General features: G+C 42.0%; 1 protein-coding gene across 3 annotated transcripts; it reads right to left on the bottom strand.

Moving 5' to 3' along the window:
- Positions 1-2,439: 2,439 nt before the first annotated feature.
- LOC147199040 (protein FAM161A) lies at positions 2,440-10,126 on the bottom strand. 3 transcript variants are annotated; one of them, XM_086122408.1, is made up of 9 exons: positions 9,965-10,126; positions 9,440-9,681; positions 8,751-8,870; positions 6,880-8,423; positions 5,419-5,549; positions 4,705-4,833; positions 4,578-4,605; positions 3,648-3,686; positions 2,440-3,364 (listed from the first exon to the last, which is right to left on the bottom strand). In XM_086122408.1, the coding sequence occupies exons 1-4, from the start codon at positions 10,025-10,027 to the stop codon at positions 7,805-7,807; spliced, it is 1,044 nt and encodes a 347-aa protein (XP_085978534.1). In that variant the 5' UTR covers positions 10,028-10,126; the 3' UTR covers positions 2,440-3,364; positions 3,648-3,686; positions 4,578-4,605; positions 4,705-4,833; positions 5,419-5,549; positions 6,880-7,804. The 3 variants fall into 3 exon arrangements, with proteins under 3 accessions (XP_085978534.1, XP_085978535.1, XP_085978536.1); XM_086122409.1 differs by having other exon boundaries at positions 9,440-9,652; positions 9,965-10,116; XM_086122410.1 differs by having other exon boundaries at positions 9,931-10,100.
- Positions 10,127-16,348: the final 6,222 nt, after the last annotated feature.

The following is a 16,348-nucleotide window of genomic DNA, read 5'->3' as shown; positions in this document are numbered from 1 at the left end:
TCATTATTATTTGTCTCAATATTCACTTTTTTCCCCTTTGTTGCTGCTGCTCGCAAATGTGTGTCCATAACAAATCAGAAATGTAGGTTGGTAATTAATTCACGTTCAGATATTTTAAAGAAATAAGTCTCACCGATTTCATCTGAATTATTTCTAAAGGTGTGAAAATAATGTAAACTGCAATGACTGAATCTTAATCTTTGTCAATTAAAAAAAACTATTTTTAAAACTGGGGGGGAAACGTTTTTCTGCACATTGTAATATCGTGTAATGTGCAGTTTCTCCTCCACCGATGTATTGTAAATGCTTTTTTGCAAAAGATGCTACCCCAAAGCGGTATTGTTGATTATTAGATGAATCTTCATTCAGTGTTCATATAAGTGTAGTGAACGAATACTCTCTTGCTGTGCATACATTAGCATTGACCAGGACTACTGTATGTTTTTAGCAGATTCATTATTGCCAGGAATTGTCTATTCCAATTTTACTTTTCCGATTTTGACTCGAGATCAATGCAGAGGGGTCAAACGATGTGTGATAGTCCTACTCCCTTTCTCACAAACTCCAAGTGAACCTCACACTCGGGAATATTTTCCCATTTATTTGTAATGGCGGAACACACCCAACTGCCCGAAAAAAATCGGAGCATTTGGCATTTCTGAAGAATGATGAAAAAGAGAAACAGTGAGGCTGACAAAGCCGAATGAATTGAATGAGGGCAAATACACATACGGTCCATAAATTACATTACACAAAAAGACATGACAGGATCGTGGGTGGTTCACTTCACTGAGATAAGTCGTGCTATCTGTACCCTTGTGCCTCTTCGGATTCTCAGTTTACTTGAGAGAATCTTACTCCACCAACCTTTACATACATCTTTACTTATATAGCGCAATCCCAATTGCAGCTATAACAAAGTGCTTTATAGAACATTTAAAACGCAGATGTCAAACTCAAGGCCCGGGGGCCAAATCTGGCCCACCACATGATTTTATGTGGCCCGCAAAAGCCAATCAAGCAGGTCAACTTCCATGATGCTTCCTAAAATTTGTACCACTATTTTAAATGATCATATGTAATAAATGAGAACTGTTATCAGCATTTTCTTGGAACCAAACCCCTCATTACAGGCACTTAGTTGAAGAAACGATTATTCTTGACTTAATTATATGGTTTCACATTCATAATGGCCCTCCATTGGAAATGGCACTCGCGACAAAAATATCATATATCCAACAATAAGCAATAAATCAGTGACGGTAGAAAACACCAAACAGTAAAACTAAGAGTAAGATCAAGTCTGAGTCAAATGCCAAAGAATACAAGTGAGTTTTGAGGCCAGTTTTAAAGATGAGCAGTAAGGGGGCTTGCCGAATGTTCAGCGGGAGGTGATTCCAAAGAGAGGGACGAGCAACGTAAAAGGCTCGATCCCCTCTGAGCCTCAGCTTATTACTTGGTACTTCTAATAATGTCTGGTCCGCAGACCTGAGGCAGGTGTGTGTGTAGGGCTCAGAGAGGTAAGATGGCACGAGGTCATTTAAAGATTTGAAAACAAATAATAGGATCTTAAAAAGAACTCTAAAATGTATCGGGAGCCAGCGAAGGAGTTATGTGCTCCCTCTTACGAGTTTACCAGTCAAGAGGCGAGCAACAGCATTCTGGACCAGCTGGAGACGATTAATGGAGGATTGGCTGGCTCCAAAGTCAAGTGCGTTGCAGTAATCGAGCCGGGATGTGACAAAGGCATGAATTACTGTCTTGAGGTGCTCATGAGAAAAGGGGAGCTTTTACTTTAGGCAGCTGGCTAAGATGAAAGAAGCTGGATTTGAGCTTGTTGACTCAAGCCAGGCAAGCCCCTCCCCGTTGTCACTTGTGCGGGCTAGGTGGGGGATTTGTCGACTCTCTCTCTCTCTCTCCAGTCAAACAAGTACGATTTGGAGACAGGAAAGAAGTTCACCCCGGCCATATCTGTGGTAATATGTTAATTATACTTTCTCCATAATAAGCTTTGAATGGTCTTCATCCACTCTTAGACAGAAACCTATGTCCCCCTTTTAGTCACGTCGTGATTATGATAACAACACAAGTTTCTTGTGGCTTGTTCAAAGTGGCGTCTGGTGAGAGAGTAAAAGGAGGGGGGAGGGGACTCGACAGCGAGCTGTATGGGGATACGTCATGAATATTTACACTGGAGTTGAAATCGTTTGAAACAGTGCTAGCCTTTCCTGTTTGAAAGGAAACCCCCCCCCCCCCTTCTCTGCTGTCAGGCTATTGAATAGACAGACTGGAAAACCCGGACTCACCCCCACTCAACCAGTTTTAATATGCCTGTATCTATTGTTGAGGAGAGTCAGCTTTTCGTTTGCTTCTTGCTCTCCTTGGACACAAGTCCTTTTATACCTCTGTAAGGTGGAATAAAGACCAAACACCACGTCGTACTTTTTCAGTTTATCACAGCACAGCACAAATCGATTTGGGCTTCCGAGAGTTTCAGATTTCTTTCGGAAGCCCCAAAGAAACACATACATGAGATTATATAGGGCCAATATGATAATGAGAGGCGGGGAGGTACGCCTCTCATGCAAATCCCTGAGACAAAGAAAGTAACATGTCATCCAACCCGGCGTGGCTGGAAGAAGTTGGGAGCGGTGGGGTTCGAGGGCACTAAAGGTGATTGTAAACACAGCGAGCAGAAAATACCTTTAACAGCATTCTACATGGTTTCTCTCAAGTGCCTGAACAAACACAACTAGCAGAGAGGAATAACACCATAACCATTAAGCCTACCTAAGCAAAAACTAGAGACAAAGAAGGTCAAGCAAAGTTCGACCTTGAAACGATGACGAAGTATAGACCACTGCTGTTGGTCACAGATCTTGAGATTAGGGTTCCTCTTTGAGGGCACTTGACAGCCTTCAGGGATTTATACGAGGTGGTGGAGGCAGGAAAACCCTCGGGGGCTGTTAATTAACCAAGTGAAAATAGGACCTAAACTTCACACTACATTCTTTGTTTTAAGTACTTCAGCAGATGTTCAGGACAGAGACTAGTGTCAATAGTTCTCATAGCAAGATGAAATTCCTCAACAATGTTCTACTACTACTTCTAGCGGAATATTTCCTTAACACTATATTTTATCAATTATATTTATTCATATACTTTTTGTTCTTCTACCTCTTGCTTTCAGAATTTTTTATCTGTAAATTGGGACGTTCTCCATTGTCAGACATTAAAGGTTTTCTATTCTTATCTTCTCTCCCAGCACCTTTGCTGGTATCTCTGGAGCGGTTGTAGAACCAACCAGCGAGCACCAGAACTCCCAGAAACAGCAACACGGCACTGGAAATCCCAAGTGGCATTCCTGTCAGAGAAGCACAAGGTTCAACATTTCTTTGCATACTCAGCAACATGGTACAGTGAACCCCAGTTCATCATGGCGGATAGACACTTTTTTTTTTTTTTACAACAATTAAAAACATACACTATCTTTTTGTAAAACTCCAAACAATGTGTTTACAAAAACATGTTAGCTTTGTCTGAGTGTTGCCAAGTTGCAGACACAAATGAGGTGAATGTGAGGGGGTCGGAGGGTGGAGGGGCTACAATCAGGATGCGCTGATTGTGTACTTGCAGTGTACACTTACCGATAGACTGGGGAGCTTTAGAGGTTACAGTGCAGTTAACTGCGAATGTAAAAAAAAAAAAAAAAAAAAACAGACGTCAGAACTCAAAATCATCCCGTTATTTAACATGCTGATCGAATATTTCTTTCAATTCTGGGCCTACTCTTAAAAAACGGTTTGTTCTGCTCACCAAGCAACAGATGGTCACACCAGAGTGTCGTTTATTTCTTGTTGTGTATTTCTTATACACAACAAGAAATAAATTTAAGAAGGGGAGGGCATTTGCCACATTGTGTAAACGTTTACGGATACTAGTGGTTGTGAAAAACATGTACTTTTATTCCAATAGTTGTAATGTCAACCGCTTATGAGGATGGAGCCGATCCCAGCCGTCTTAGGGCATTAGACAGGCTACACCCTGACCTGGTTGCCAGCCTATCGCAGGGCACACCTCAACGAGCAATTTATATGATATAATAACAGGCTCTGGCACACTTGCGACCCAAGTGGAGATAAGCGGTACGGAAAATGGATGAATAGCTAATAAAGCTAATTTTCGCTACTCGATGTGAAAGTGCGTCGCGGGTGCTGCTTTTTTGATATGTTAGCATATGGTAGTATCTTCTCAGGATCACAGGAGACGGTAAGTGTGCTCCGTTTATTAACAAACCACAGCTACTTTATCGCTGTAGCTGATGCCAAAACAAAACATAGCGTTAAGTTTGAAAAATCGCACACTCCCCTTTAGCCTGCTCACTCATCTTTTTCAAGTTCATTTCAACAGTTCCAGAGCATGCGCCTCTGCGTGTGTTACCCGGAAGCTTTTCGATTTGCTTTGTTCAGTCGACGGCAATCTTCAGGTGATCACTCCGTCAAATCTATGCTACCAGCTAGTATTTTTATTTTTTTACATTAGTGGAGGAATTGAACAAGAATGGCAATGACGTTTACCTTCGCATTGGACAATATGTTCACGATCCTGAGCAAAAAGACCAACAGAAATATGTCGCTTAGCTTAGCATGTCATCGAGAAAAATGTGAACATGGTGTTGCTGGTGCAGTTATGACATTTTCTTACTTCTTTGTGGCAGTTTCGGTTGCGCCTGATGTTCTCCATACAAATGCTGAGATTAAGATAGGCGTCATTCCATCCCTGGACTACATTGCCATTTATGGGCTTTTGATTGTCATTCACCAGCACGAAATCCTAAAAAGCACAGACGCAAAATCGTTTATAAACTGCCTGAGCGCTTCCTCTACTTGGATGGCTGGCTATATATACGAGCCTACCAACTGCTAGTATGTAAGCATTTCACCAACTCTCACTCGAAGTAGGAGCTGACTATAGAGTGTGATACATTATTATTCATCTGCCTCAGAGCTTTCTGGACTCTGATTTCTCTATTTTCAAATTTTATTCATTCTCATTAGAAATAGTAATTAACTATAGAGCATGATGTAATGTAAAAAATCTTATCAAGCTTCCAAAACACTTTGTCTACTAAGGTTGCTACCTAGCTATGTGTGATCTGGGACCTGCTAGCATGTTAGCCTTTGAGCATTTATCATAAATGGCACCCAACTGAGATGGAAAGATGTAACATCATTACTGAGGTTGGCTGCCTTTCTGTACTTCGATTGTGATATGTTAGCATACGGACTTATAGGATGTTCGCATTTCATCAACTCTCATTTGAAATTGTACGTCTATACCTGGAGCTCACCCCCTGGTTTGACAGTATTAGCAGAGTGAAATAAAAAGTAACTAGCAAGATAACACCACATAACCCACCGTCTTAGTGATCCACTGATAAGTGGGGCATCGTGGGTTTTCATCCCCAATGATTTGGTAGTTCCATCCTTTGGAATCAGATGTCACGTTGCAGATGGGATCGAAGGAGTGGCCAATGCACACAAGAATAACTAGCAGACAAGAGAAGAAAAAAACAGACAAAATACTGTAACAGTCTCTCACACACAGACTAAAGACTCATGCTCACACTTGCCCTATTCGGCTCCATAATGCTGTTAAAACACGAGAGCAGAGATGGACAACTGGTAAATAAGTGGCTCACCCCCCCCCCCCCCAAAAAAAAGTAATATTTTTTCCTACTTTTTTAAACACCTAAAAAATGTTTGTTGCCACAAAAAAACAGGTGAAATGCGAATAAAGGAAAATTTCAAAACATGAGAAGAAAAAAGGGGGTCTGTGAATCTCTGGGTGTTGAACTAAATATACATAGGTCAATTGTAATTTGAAGTTGTGATATCAGCATCACAAGATGGCAGACGTGTCTTCATGTCTTAGTTCCGCTTACGCTGCGTCTATACTACGTGAGTAAGCATGTGGATTAGTAATGACATGCAGAAGAAACAAAACATCAATAACAGAACAACAATTTTGATTACGTTTAATTTTGTGTGAAGGAAGAATGCACAAAATTAGTTCTTGGACTTGTTGGTTTGCTGTTCAGCAGTTTTGTGTTGTCCTTTATGTTCAATTTTATGCATGAGCCCTTTTCACTGGAAAAAAAAAGTACCGGTAATTGGTTATTTTTGTTATGTTTTGAACGCTTTCTTGTTGGGTGAGGATAGTGGATCTATTATCCATGCATTGAAAAATGCATGATCAAAAATGATACATATGTAAGAGCCTTTTCTTGACAGCCCCGTAGTTATCCTTGCCTGTGGGGCTGTCAGGAAGTGACTCAAGGATGTTTTTGGTCCTAAACCACTCCCTGCCATTTTTCCAAACCCATAAATGTCCTCCTCTCCCGTCGAGCTCATAGAGCAAGAAGCGCATCTCATGGAATGCCTGAACGCTTCCCCCTTTCCTTCGATTCCATGTCGGTACCACATCAACTCGGGTCGGTCGAGTCAATCTGACCACCCGAGTTGATGTGGTACCTACACTGACCCAGTTGATCGTTTATGACACAAGCGACTTGCCTCACTCTCCCCGCTGACACAGGACCTATGGCCTTGTCAAACTTGCTGTACACAACTTTTTTTTATCGCACACGACCGTCGCCCTGTCAGACTAAAAGGATATATACCATTCTGTGTGTCTGTTGTTAACCGGGCGAGACGGCACACAACAGCGGGATCACCCCCCATTATCCCGCCGCTCGCTAGCAACCTTTCGCGACTCCCTTCTCTAACTAGCTAAATGGTGGGAAAGCCCTTTTTTCAGAGCAATTAAACGACTTTAAATCATGCATCACCAATGGATTTGTTTTCAATGGTTACTCACGCGAAGTAATCCACATCAACATCATGAGGCCAGATTACATGTGGCCACGTGCTTCTGGGGTTTGTTTGGAGTGAGGTAGAGAGAGAGAGAGAGCTATCGTTTGAGATAATGAAAAAAAAACCGTCTTGTAAGAAACAAGGCAGGCAGGATAAAAACAACTGCGTCGGAACAGGCTCAATTACTTCCCCCATAGTCGGGGATTTTTTGGACTTCTCTTGTTGTGATTGGCTGTCAACTGATCGGCTGATTCTGTCATGGTTCTGTTTTTCGGTCTGGTCAGCAGGTGGCATGAGCGGTGTACGTGACACATTCCATTTATGGGAATGAGGTGACAGCCAGTGACGCTGTATTAACACAACGTCACATCCCCCTTGTCAATAGCAACCTGTTTATAGATTTACTATGACTTGAATTTATGACATCAAGTTTTTTTTTTTTTTTTGGACTTGGGCAGAAAATTCAATTCAAACACAATAAAACTAAACAAAAATCACACCAAAAAACGTGCTGGTGAAAATGTATTACCATTTTCTGTATTCATACTCACTAGGGATGCTTGTCACCATTAAGAAAAAAACCTAACATTACTTTTTTCACGCTTCAGCCAAACACAGCATTGTCAACTACATAGACGATCATAATTTGCCCCGCTGAGGCAATAGGAACACATTCCAATAAAATGACTCACGCTGTGCTTCAGGGAGGGTGTAAGAGGAGTAAATCTAAAATCTGATTGCGTAAACAAATAGACAACATGGCATCACAGAATCTGGGTTCTATCTATCATTTACTCATGTCTGTTGTTGAGAGGCTCATTGGGACACACGGGGACTGTTGCAAAGGAGAGTATTCTTGTTTCTTCGCTGGAAATTGATTGCACACTCCAAAAAATAAAAAATTAAACATCGATGTACAGGACGGTCAGTCAGTGGGAGCATTCGCTTTCCTTGACCAGCTCAATGGACACCTCCAGTTGCTTCTTCACAGTCTTGGATGACAGACGTCTCGGAGGCCCGGAGGCGTGCGACTTGCCTGGGAGCCCAGATGACTGCCGACTTGCAGGTCTGGGCCAGGCCGTGATAGCCCGCTGCATCTCTTGCCGGTCCCCTCTGCCGGCTAGCTCCGCAGCCATCTTTGACTCCCTCTTCTTCCTCTCTCTTTCCAGGAAGCGGGAGGGCTGCGGGGCAGAGGCGCCCGGAATGGACGGTCGCGGCGAGCGCCGGCTGATGATATCGGCAAGAGGCCGGCGTATGTGAGCCGGCGCAGGCGAGGCCCGGAACTTTTTCTGGCACTCTCTGAGCTCGTCCAGCTCACGTCGGAGCAGTGTGTTCTCAAGTTCCACTTCGGAGCGCGTGCGCGCTTTTCGCGCTTCCCTCAGCATCATCTGGAATGGTTTGGGCACTGTGATTCTGGAGTCGCTGGGCCGTGCCTTGAAGGCCCTTCGGGGCGGCACCCTTCCCTGCTGTTTGGAAATCGATGGCTTGGGCTGGAACCTGAAATCCTTCTGGATCATCAACATGTCGTCTGGGCTGAGGACACGGTCACTGGTGGTGGTGGTAAGAGAAGGAGAGTCATAATCACCGTCATAATCCGAATTTCCAAGTAGTGGGCCTTTTAAATTAATTCATGTGAGCCCCTTTCGTACAGAGGTCACACAAAAATTTAGCGTGAAATGCTTTTTTCTGTGGAAAAAAAACACAATTTCCTTGTAAGATGACCTTTTTTTAAAAAAATAAATACATATTCGTATGAATTTACATATTTTCCCTTGATGAACAGACCTTTATACTGGCAGTATTCCAGCCTTTTTCTTGGAAAAAAAGCAAAATTTTATTTACAATATGCCATTTGAAAATTTAGTTTTCACCGACCTGGATTTCTTGGGCGTCATTCCCCTCACGTTGTCCTCCACCGACAGCTCGGATTGGTCGGAGCCGCTCGACGTGTCATTGAAGTCCAACTCCTCCTGGGAATTGATTTTCTGGAGTTTCCTGCACGAAGCCCATGAGGAGACATGTCGGACTCATTTTGGTCATTTCCAGGTATCCCTCAAAGTCAATATTGACTGGAATATTTTCAAAATTCAGACCCTGAAGCCAGTTTCCTTAAGCAATGTGGAATTTGGTAGACATGTCTGTCATGAGTAGACCCATAAAAAAGTCTCAAGAAGCTTTGCCTAAAAAGACACAGGAAGTCGACCAGTTTGGTTTCAAGAGGACCTTTTGTGGTTATTTTCACCATATACAGCGGTCCCCTCAAAGATGAGCTGGAACTAGAGCTTTTGTCTGACTGATTTGAATCAAACCAACATAACTGAATGTAAATAATAAATTCGCGCATCATTATTTAATGCCTCATTCATCACGCTGTTCCTTCTGTTGTGACAACCTTAGCCACTGGGAGGCAGTGTAATACAATCCTACAGAAACGTAGGATTCACAAATTCTCAGTCGCTCAGGTGCAATAATATTGGCTGTTTTTTTTTTTTTTTTTTTGCTGAGGATAAAGAACATATGCTAGTGTGTTGTTTTATATATGTACAGTATGCATGACTCCTAACCTGACTGCGCTGTTATGGCCGTCCCTCTGCAAATGTCCGTCCTCATCTTCATCCCAGTGATGGATGTACATCCTCTCCAACTGGGCCACATTGTTCAGGTGAGCTATCTTCAGTTCTTCCATCCCGCGGTAGTAGTCATCGTGGTCATCCCGCCTTTGCAGGCCGTAGATGTGCATGGAGAGTGAGCTGCGGACCCTCAGACCTCTCCCGCTGCTGCGACGCAAAGGGGTCACATCATCATTCTGCGCAAAGGGAAAAAAGGATTTTATTCTGAGAAATAAGTCTTATTTTTCAATTAGAACTTTTTTTATGCAGAAAGATTGTTTTCTTGAAAAGTTATACCTTGTCATTTTTTTTTCTTAAAAAAGATAACCTCCCCACCTCCCCAACAAAAAATAAACAGAAAAAAAATTTGGCTCCACTGGAAGACACATTTTACTCATAATGGTTTATATGTCAGCAAAGATTTTTCAATGAAACCATTTTCTTACAGATAATATATCCGCTGTTTTGGTGAGTCCTCACCTGGTGTCCGTACTCCAAGCATTGGTCCTCATCCAGAGAGCTGGAGCGCCACCTCATCGCCATCTCGATGGTCCTTCTGCGCCAAAAGTGCCACTTGTGCAGCTACACCGAGGGTCCGATCCTGATCTGATGTTGGCTAAAGCGTAATGGTAGATTTAGAGTGGCTAAAATGTAATACCTCTTGGCTGGAAGGGCCTGATAGACAGATGCTCTTTATGGGATTAACCGGATTAACATGTTGACCTGCAACGTTGTCCTCCTGTCTTTCATAGGTACTTCTACAATGCAACAGCATTGACCGACTTTAGGTCTTCTTTTGCTTTTAAAAGAGCCATGATCACAATGAGATTTTAAAAGAAATATGAATATTATGATTTTATGCTTGATTGTAGAGCTCATTCCAGCCAGATTTGACCACTAGTGGTCAGTATAAAACAGACATACAGTATACAAAATAATATACAGTATAATAGGTTGCATACCACGACTATTGATGCTATTCATTAGCCCGTTCGTGGCACTTTGCATTGTTTGGTTTAAGATAGTGAAAAAAACAAGTTTCTGCTGAAAATTTGGATTTTTTTTTACTTTTTCATGCAGATATTGTTATTGTAATATACTGCAAAAAAATATGTAGTATACATATTTTTCAAAATACATCTTCCTATCATATTGTGCATTTTTTTTCCTCGAGAAAGTTAGACTTTATTCTTCTTATATTACATCATTTATCTTGAAGAAAATACGGTCGTGTAATGAATGTGTCGAAGGAATACAGTGATTTGTTCCAGTGGCACACTTGAAGCCAAACATCTTGTCACGTGAGGTCTGGCTTCAGTCCAGAGACGTGACTCTTAAATCCGTCCACCTAAACCACCTCCTCACGTTTCCATCTGTCTCCTGTCTCCCTCCATTGCCGTCACCCCTGACTCAGGATTCACATTCACGCAACAACCTATTCAAATTATCGCGATTTAGCTGGTTGGTCTGGTGCACAAATTACGAAAATATGCGTGTAATTGACACCCATTAATTTGCAGCGTAAGTACAATATCTAAACTCCAAAAACGTATTTAAAAAACGCTGATAAACATTCGATATACAATTTCCACAAAAAGCAAAACTATTTAGAAATATTGAAAGGAAATTGAGAGAAAAAAAACGTGACTATGCGAATCTGCGGGTGCCGAACCGCAAATAGGTTGGCGTTAATTGTGTTCCATTGCAATACAGGACCCAATCGCAAATAACGAACGTCTCATTTAATGAAGCCCCCCCCCCCACCAATTTATTTCGACGTGCCTACTTAATCCACAAGATGGCGGCAAAGCACTACTTTGCTCTTGATTGGCCTCCTCATCTGAGCACAAAACAACACATTACTGTACACTAAATAAATGTGTGTGTGTGTGTGAGAGAGAGAGAGAGAGTCGTATAAGGCCTTGTAAAGTAAAAATTATGAATAGGCTTTTTCATTCATCAAATTGCATTCCGTATTTGTCCACTGGGTGATGCTGTTTTACTCGTTTTGTGTTTTTGGAAGTTTGTTTTCATCTTACCAGAAAGTAGCTTGTGTATGTGTGCGTGCCTATGTATCTTATTTTATGTATGTATGACTATATGTTTGTGTGTGTGGAATATGGAAGCCCATTCTCATTGGGAAAATATTTTTTGTTGTGTTCTGCGTGAAAGGCAAACGCTTAACTGCTAGTATTGCGGCTCTGCTGGTGTATTTCTTTCTGGATCTCAGTGTGAAAGAAGCTTTTGACTGAAAAAAAAGCACCATGGTCATTTCTCCTCCTTTTTTCCTTTGGAAAGGGGAGTGAATGAATGAGTGTTTCAGGACAAAAGCACAACAATTGCTTGCCAGTCTAGCAATTCTAAAAAACGAGCTGTCTTTCTTCTCTTAATATCTTGATGGGCAGCTGCCAAAAAAACTCATTACCCTTCCTATCTTTTCTACCTACCAATTTACTGACTTACCCCTCGAGCAACAGTATCTACCAACCTACTCACGAAACTAACTGTAGACTGGACTGACTATACCAAAATACCACCTGAACTACCACCGACTAACAGTCTACCTACAGATATAAACTCAAAGGCTGTAATATTAGTTTACAATGTGTATATCCATTGTGAACACACACAAAGTGTAGTCTGTTTATTTTGACACATTGAGGTTGTGGGGTGCAGAGGTTCAAGCCTCTACATGGCGACTCAGCTGATATCAAAGGTTTTCAATCATATCAGATCCGGAGAAAGCGTAGGCCATTCCATTTGAGGTGGACCAATCTCCAACAGCCTAATGATGCGCTCTGGATGAGATGGAGCATTGTGGTCCATGAAAATGCTGTATTTATGTTTGGCGTTACAGGCTTCTTGCATTGGGGGCCGTGTGGGGAAGTGATGCACTGGATCCAGCAGGGGGAGATATGGTGAACGAAAGGTCGCTGTGTGGCAGTTGGTATCTACTTTGTTAGTTTTTTTTGGTCGATTGGTTGGTTAGTCAGTGATTTGCCCCAAACCCAGTCTCATAGAAAAGTAGTGCTTTGGGGCCATCTAGTCGCTGTTCGGGGCAGGGCTTGAGACCATTTCCTGTGTCAAAACTCTTAGAATTGGCTTAATTAGTTGGAATGAGTGCCTTGCCCACTTTTGAGTTTTGTAGTTTGAGTGGTGTCAATCACTCACGAGTATGTATGACTCATCAACACGCCCTCTGTCTGAACATATCCGCTGCTTTCAACAGGAGGATGCGTTCAACAATGTAGTGGAGCATGCAAACACACGCACACACGAACGCACACACACGCGCCTTTTTGCAAAACTTGTGGCGTCTTGCTCTGAGTCGAGTGGCAAGAAGACACACTCAGCAGTGTTTGAGTGTGCAGTCAAGAGGTGACACTCCTTCAAGCCTTGATGCTGAGGAAAATCAGCTGAAAGGCAATTTAGAGTCATATACATATGCCACAAGGCCGGTTCTCACTTCCTGACCTAAACCATAAAACCAATCACTTGAAGCAAACAGTTGACTACAGAGAAATGGAAACATGGAATACTTGACCAGTGTCAATGACCAAACTGAAATGGAAATCACTATTCAAAAGTCAAATCAAGAAACCTCTGCGAAAGTAAGTATAGCATGTTCAAGGACACTTTTAATTTTGTTTATAAAATGATGTTATTGTGGATTTTAGGGTTTAATACATATTGCTTTTTTTCCAAATGTATTTTTTTTAATGTACCGGAATACTGTTTTTGTATTTTCTTTCTAAATGAATGTTTTTAAATGTATTTACTGTTATTATAAGAGGACGCCAGGAAGACTAGCAGTGCCTAAAGGCACAGCTATTGTGGATCCTAACAAATAAACAAATATTACATAGAAAACTAGCTACATGACCTCTGAAACAACACCACAAGGATAGAATAATGATTGACACACGTGGGAATGAACAACCAGCTCTGGTTGGCTTGGATTATTTCAAGGTCGCCATTTGAGATCCAGTCAGGTAGGGTCACCCTTGTTTGAAGCTAATGGCTAATCATTAGCCACAGTGGCTGTTGAAGCTAGCGGCTAATCATTAGCCACAAGTCGTGGCCCACAACGGAAACCACTGGTGAAAAGAATGCAGCAACAGTCAAAGCCAAGCAACAACACTGTTGTTGCTTCGTTTTCATGAACCAATTGTGTTGTAGCTAGCTAGCCAGTGCTCTACCTACTGAACTCAACTACCAACCAAACTACTTACCTCACCAATTACTTTTGGACCTAAACTTAGTCATCCTTACCTACTGAACTGCCTGCCTACCAAACTGCCTACCTGTGGAATGCAGTTAAAGGAATGCTTAACTTCAGATGAATGAACCAACTGTTTTGTACGAGTTATCAAATAGGACACATTGAGTTCACTTTCTTTGATTTGAGTCATCTCCTCGTGATATTTTACACATTTTGTAATCATAACCTTGTGGTCAGACGGCCCTTCTGAGAGCACATGGACTGTTGTTGGAGAAGCGAGAAGTCACAGGACCCGCAGATGTCACTGCCAGGGTCCGGGCGGCGTGGTGACAAACACCTCCATTGTTGCCCCCGTGAGGAGGAAGCTCCACGCACAAATAACACAAAGAATTTTCGCATCTAAACTGGATGTGCTGCAAACGGACCAGGGACAGTTGCTATTTTGAGGCCAGCCTACAAACAGGTCAAGCATGATTTGTTTGACAGTCACTAAATCAGCTACTGAGCAAACTACTGACAATGGTAATCTGACTGTCCAAAAGCTTTTAGGTCAAACGCTCATTAAATCTACTTACTGAACTACTCACCTTCTGACCAAACTACCGAACCAACTCAGGACCAAATTACATAGCTTTCAAGCAACTTATCCATATATCCACCAAACTGTCTACAAAGCTTTCGACTGAATTACCTGCCTACCTTCCTAAATGCCACCAACCAAACTGCACATCAAACTACCTATCCAAAAACCTAATACTGGAATTTGCATACAAAACTACCTTCTTACTAGAAGCTGACATTTTTTCAGAAATCTCGCGTGTCTCAGGAATCCCGCGGGATTCCCAGGAAATGGGAGTCAGCTTTAATCACGCGTTTTGGGACGATACAGGACAACAAATTCCTGGGTGCAAACGGGAGTGGGATTATCCAGTAGGGGAAAAAAAAGTCTGACATGGCATCTAACATCGGTACTTACCTAACAAACTACTAACCACCTAACTTCTGAAATCCATACCTGTAGTATGTAGGCTCTACATGTTGACTGGAAAGGGTATACTGTGTGTCACTCACTCCACATAAGCAAATGGACATATTCGTGTGTCACAGTCGTCACTTGACTGCTTTCCCAGGCATCTGTCATGACCGCAAAATCTTTAACGCTTAAACCAGTTTTACACTTAGTCACACTTAGTCGAATTGGAACTTGACCATGACTGTGCCCGCCATGAGTGTCTTCCACAAGCTTGCGCAGCGGTCAGTTTTCTTGTTCTTAATGTTCTCTTTTATTGTACAATCTCAGCATTATTGTAACATGGAGATACAGTTTATGGCTAACAATGACCAAAATAAGCAAACAGGCTAATGGTACCGTGTTGCAGTGGTATTAGACTCCGCAGTCTCCATTTTACTGCAATGGTTTGTACTGCCACATATTCTGCTTTCGAATTAAGACTCGCCGTGTCATTGTAACATCAAGGATGCCCAGTCATAAATGAGAAAATCCGACATTTGCGGTTATTAAAAGCCAGAGACTCCACTTTTCCACAGCGGCCCATAATCTCCTCTCAGAAACGAGTCTACTGTAGACTGGTTGTAAAACTTGAATGCTCCAGTTTTCATGCAGTTTGTGTCATCGATGTCTGTGGCTGCTCAATATTCTGGGTGGGGAGACTCAAAAGCTTTCAGACAACGAAATGTGGATTGTGCTTCTTGAATACTAAAAAACCTGATTCAATTAGCTGGACTTTAATATTCGTAATGGGGGCCAGGGAAAGGTATACATAAATCCTTTCTTCTTTTCTTCAAAAGCAATTGTAAAAACTTAAACATAGATACATGCCATGTCATTTCATCTTGGACAAATGACTTTTGCCTACAGCATTGTGAGTGTGGAGGATGTGATACAGATACTTTCTGTCAGTATTCAAAAGCGAATAATGGATAGCTGCAACTGAACTGCAACTATCTGTTACTCCAGTTTGAGGTCTCTACAGTTTGATTTTGATGAGTCATAATGGATAGTTTCAATGGAACTGCAACTTTCTGTAACTCCAGTTTGACGTCTCTACAATTTGATTTTGATGAGTCATAATTCCAGTTCCAGGTGCCAAAACTTCATTTCACCTCGTTAAAACTTCATTTAATACAACTATGACTAAAATAGCTGATTTTGCACATTTCCTGTTTAAATATATGGACGAAAAGTGAAGAGCACCTCCCAATGACTCATAGCATCTTTTGTTCCTCACGCGACCACACACACATTTGACAACGCAGTCAGTTGTCGCGTGCCCTCATAAAAGAGACATTGCTCGTTTGTCATTATATTGCCAATTTGCATGTTTTATCACACATGCACTGCAGATGCTGACGCTCAACAGTCTGACTAATGTATTTAATGAATATTTGTGACATAATTACTAAAATGTTCATTGTGGATCGGTAGAATGTAATTGCGGGTATCTGAAATGTTCTGTTTGACGAGGCATAATTGAATTACAGATATTCGCAACACATATGCCGTCTCTTAAATGACCCGCCACAGAAGGGGGATTTACGGCATTTCCATTCACGTCATCGTGGCCGCGCCCCTGACCACGCCCATTCACGTCCCCGATCTCAAATCCGCCGAGCTTGGGGTG

Source organism: Hippocampus guttulatus, chromosome 10 (assembly GCF_054856545.1).
Source record: "Hippocampus guttulatus isolate MCC_2025c chromosome 10, RoL_Hgut_1.0, whole genome shotgun sequence".
Taxonomy (NCBI): Eukaryota; Metazoa; Chordata; class Actinopteri; order Syngnathiformes; family Syngnathidae; genus Hippocampus; species Hippocampus guttulatus.
The sequence above is the reverse complement of the archived record's forward strand: the minus strand, read 5'-3'. Positions and strand labels throughout refer to the sequence as shown.

What these genes read in the sequence shown, in the direction of transcription:
- LOC147199040 (XM_086122408.1), bottom strand. Translation starts at nt 10,027, where the DNA reads ATGGCGATGAGGTGGCGCTCCAGCTCTCTGGATGAGGACCAATGCTTG. An exon ending in GCTTGGAGTACGGACACCAG is followed by an intron (nt 9,682 to 9,964) that starts GTGAGGACTCAC and finishes CCCTTTGCGCAG; the next exon opens with AATGATGATGTGACCCCTTT. An exon ending in GGCCATAACAGCGCAGTCAG is followed by an intron (nt 8,871 to 9,439) that starts GTTAGGAGTCAT and finishes GGCTTCGTGCAG; the next exon opens with GAAACTCCAGAAAATCAATT.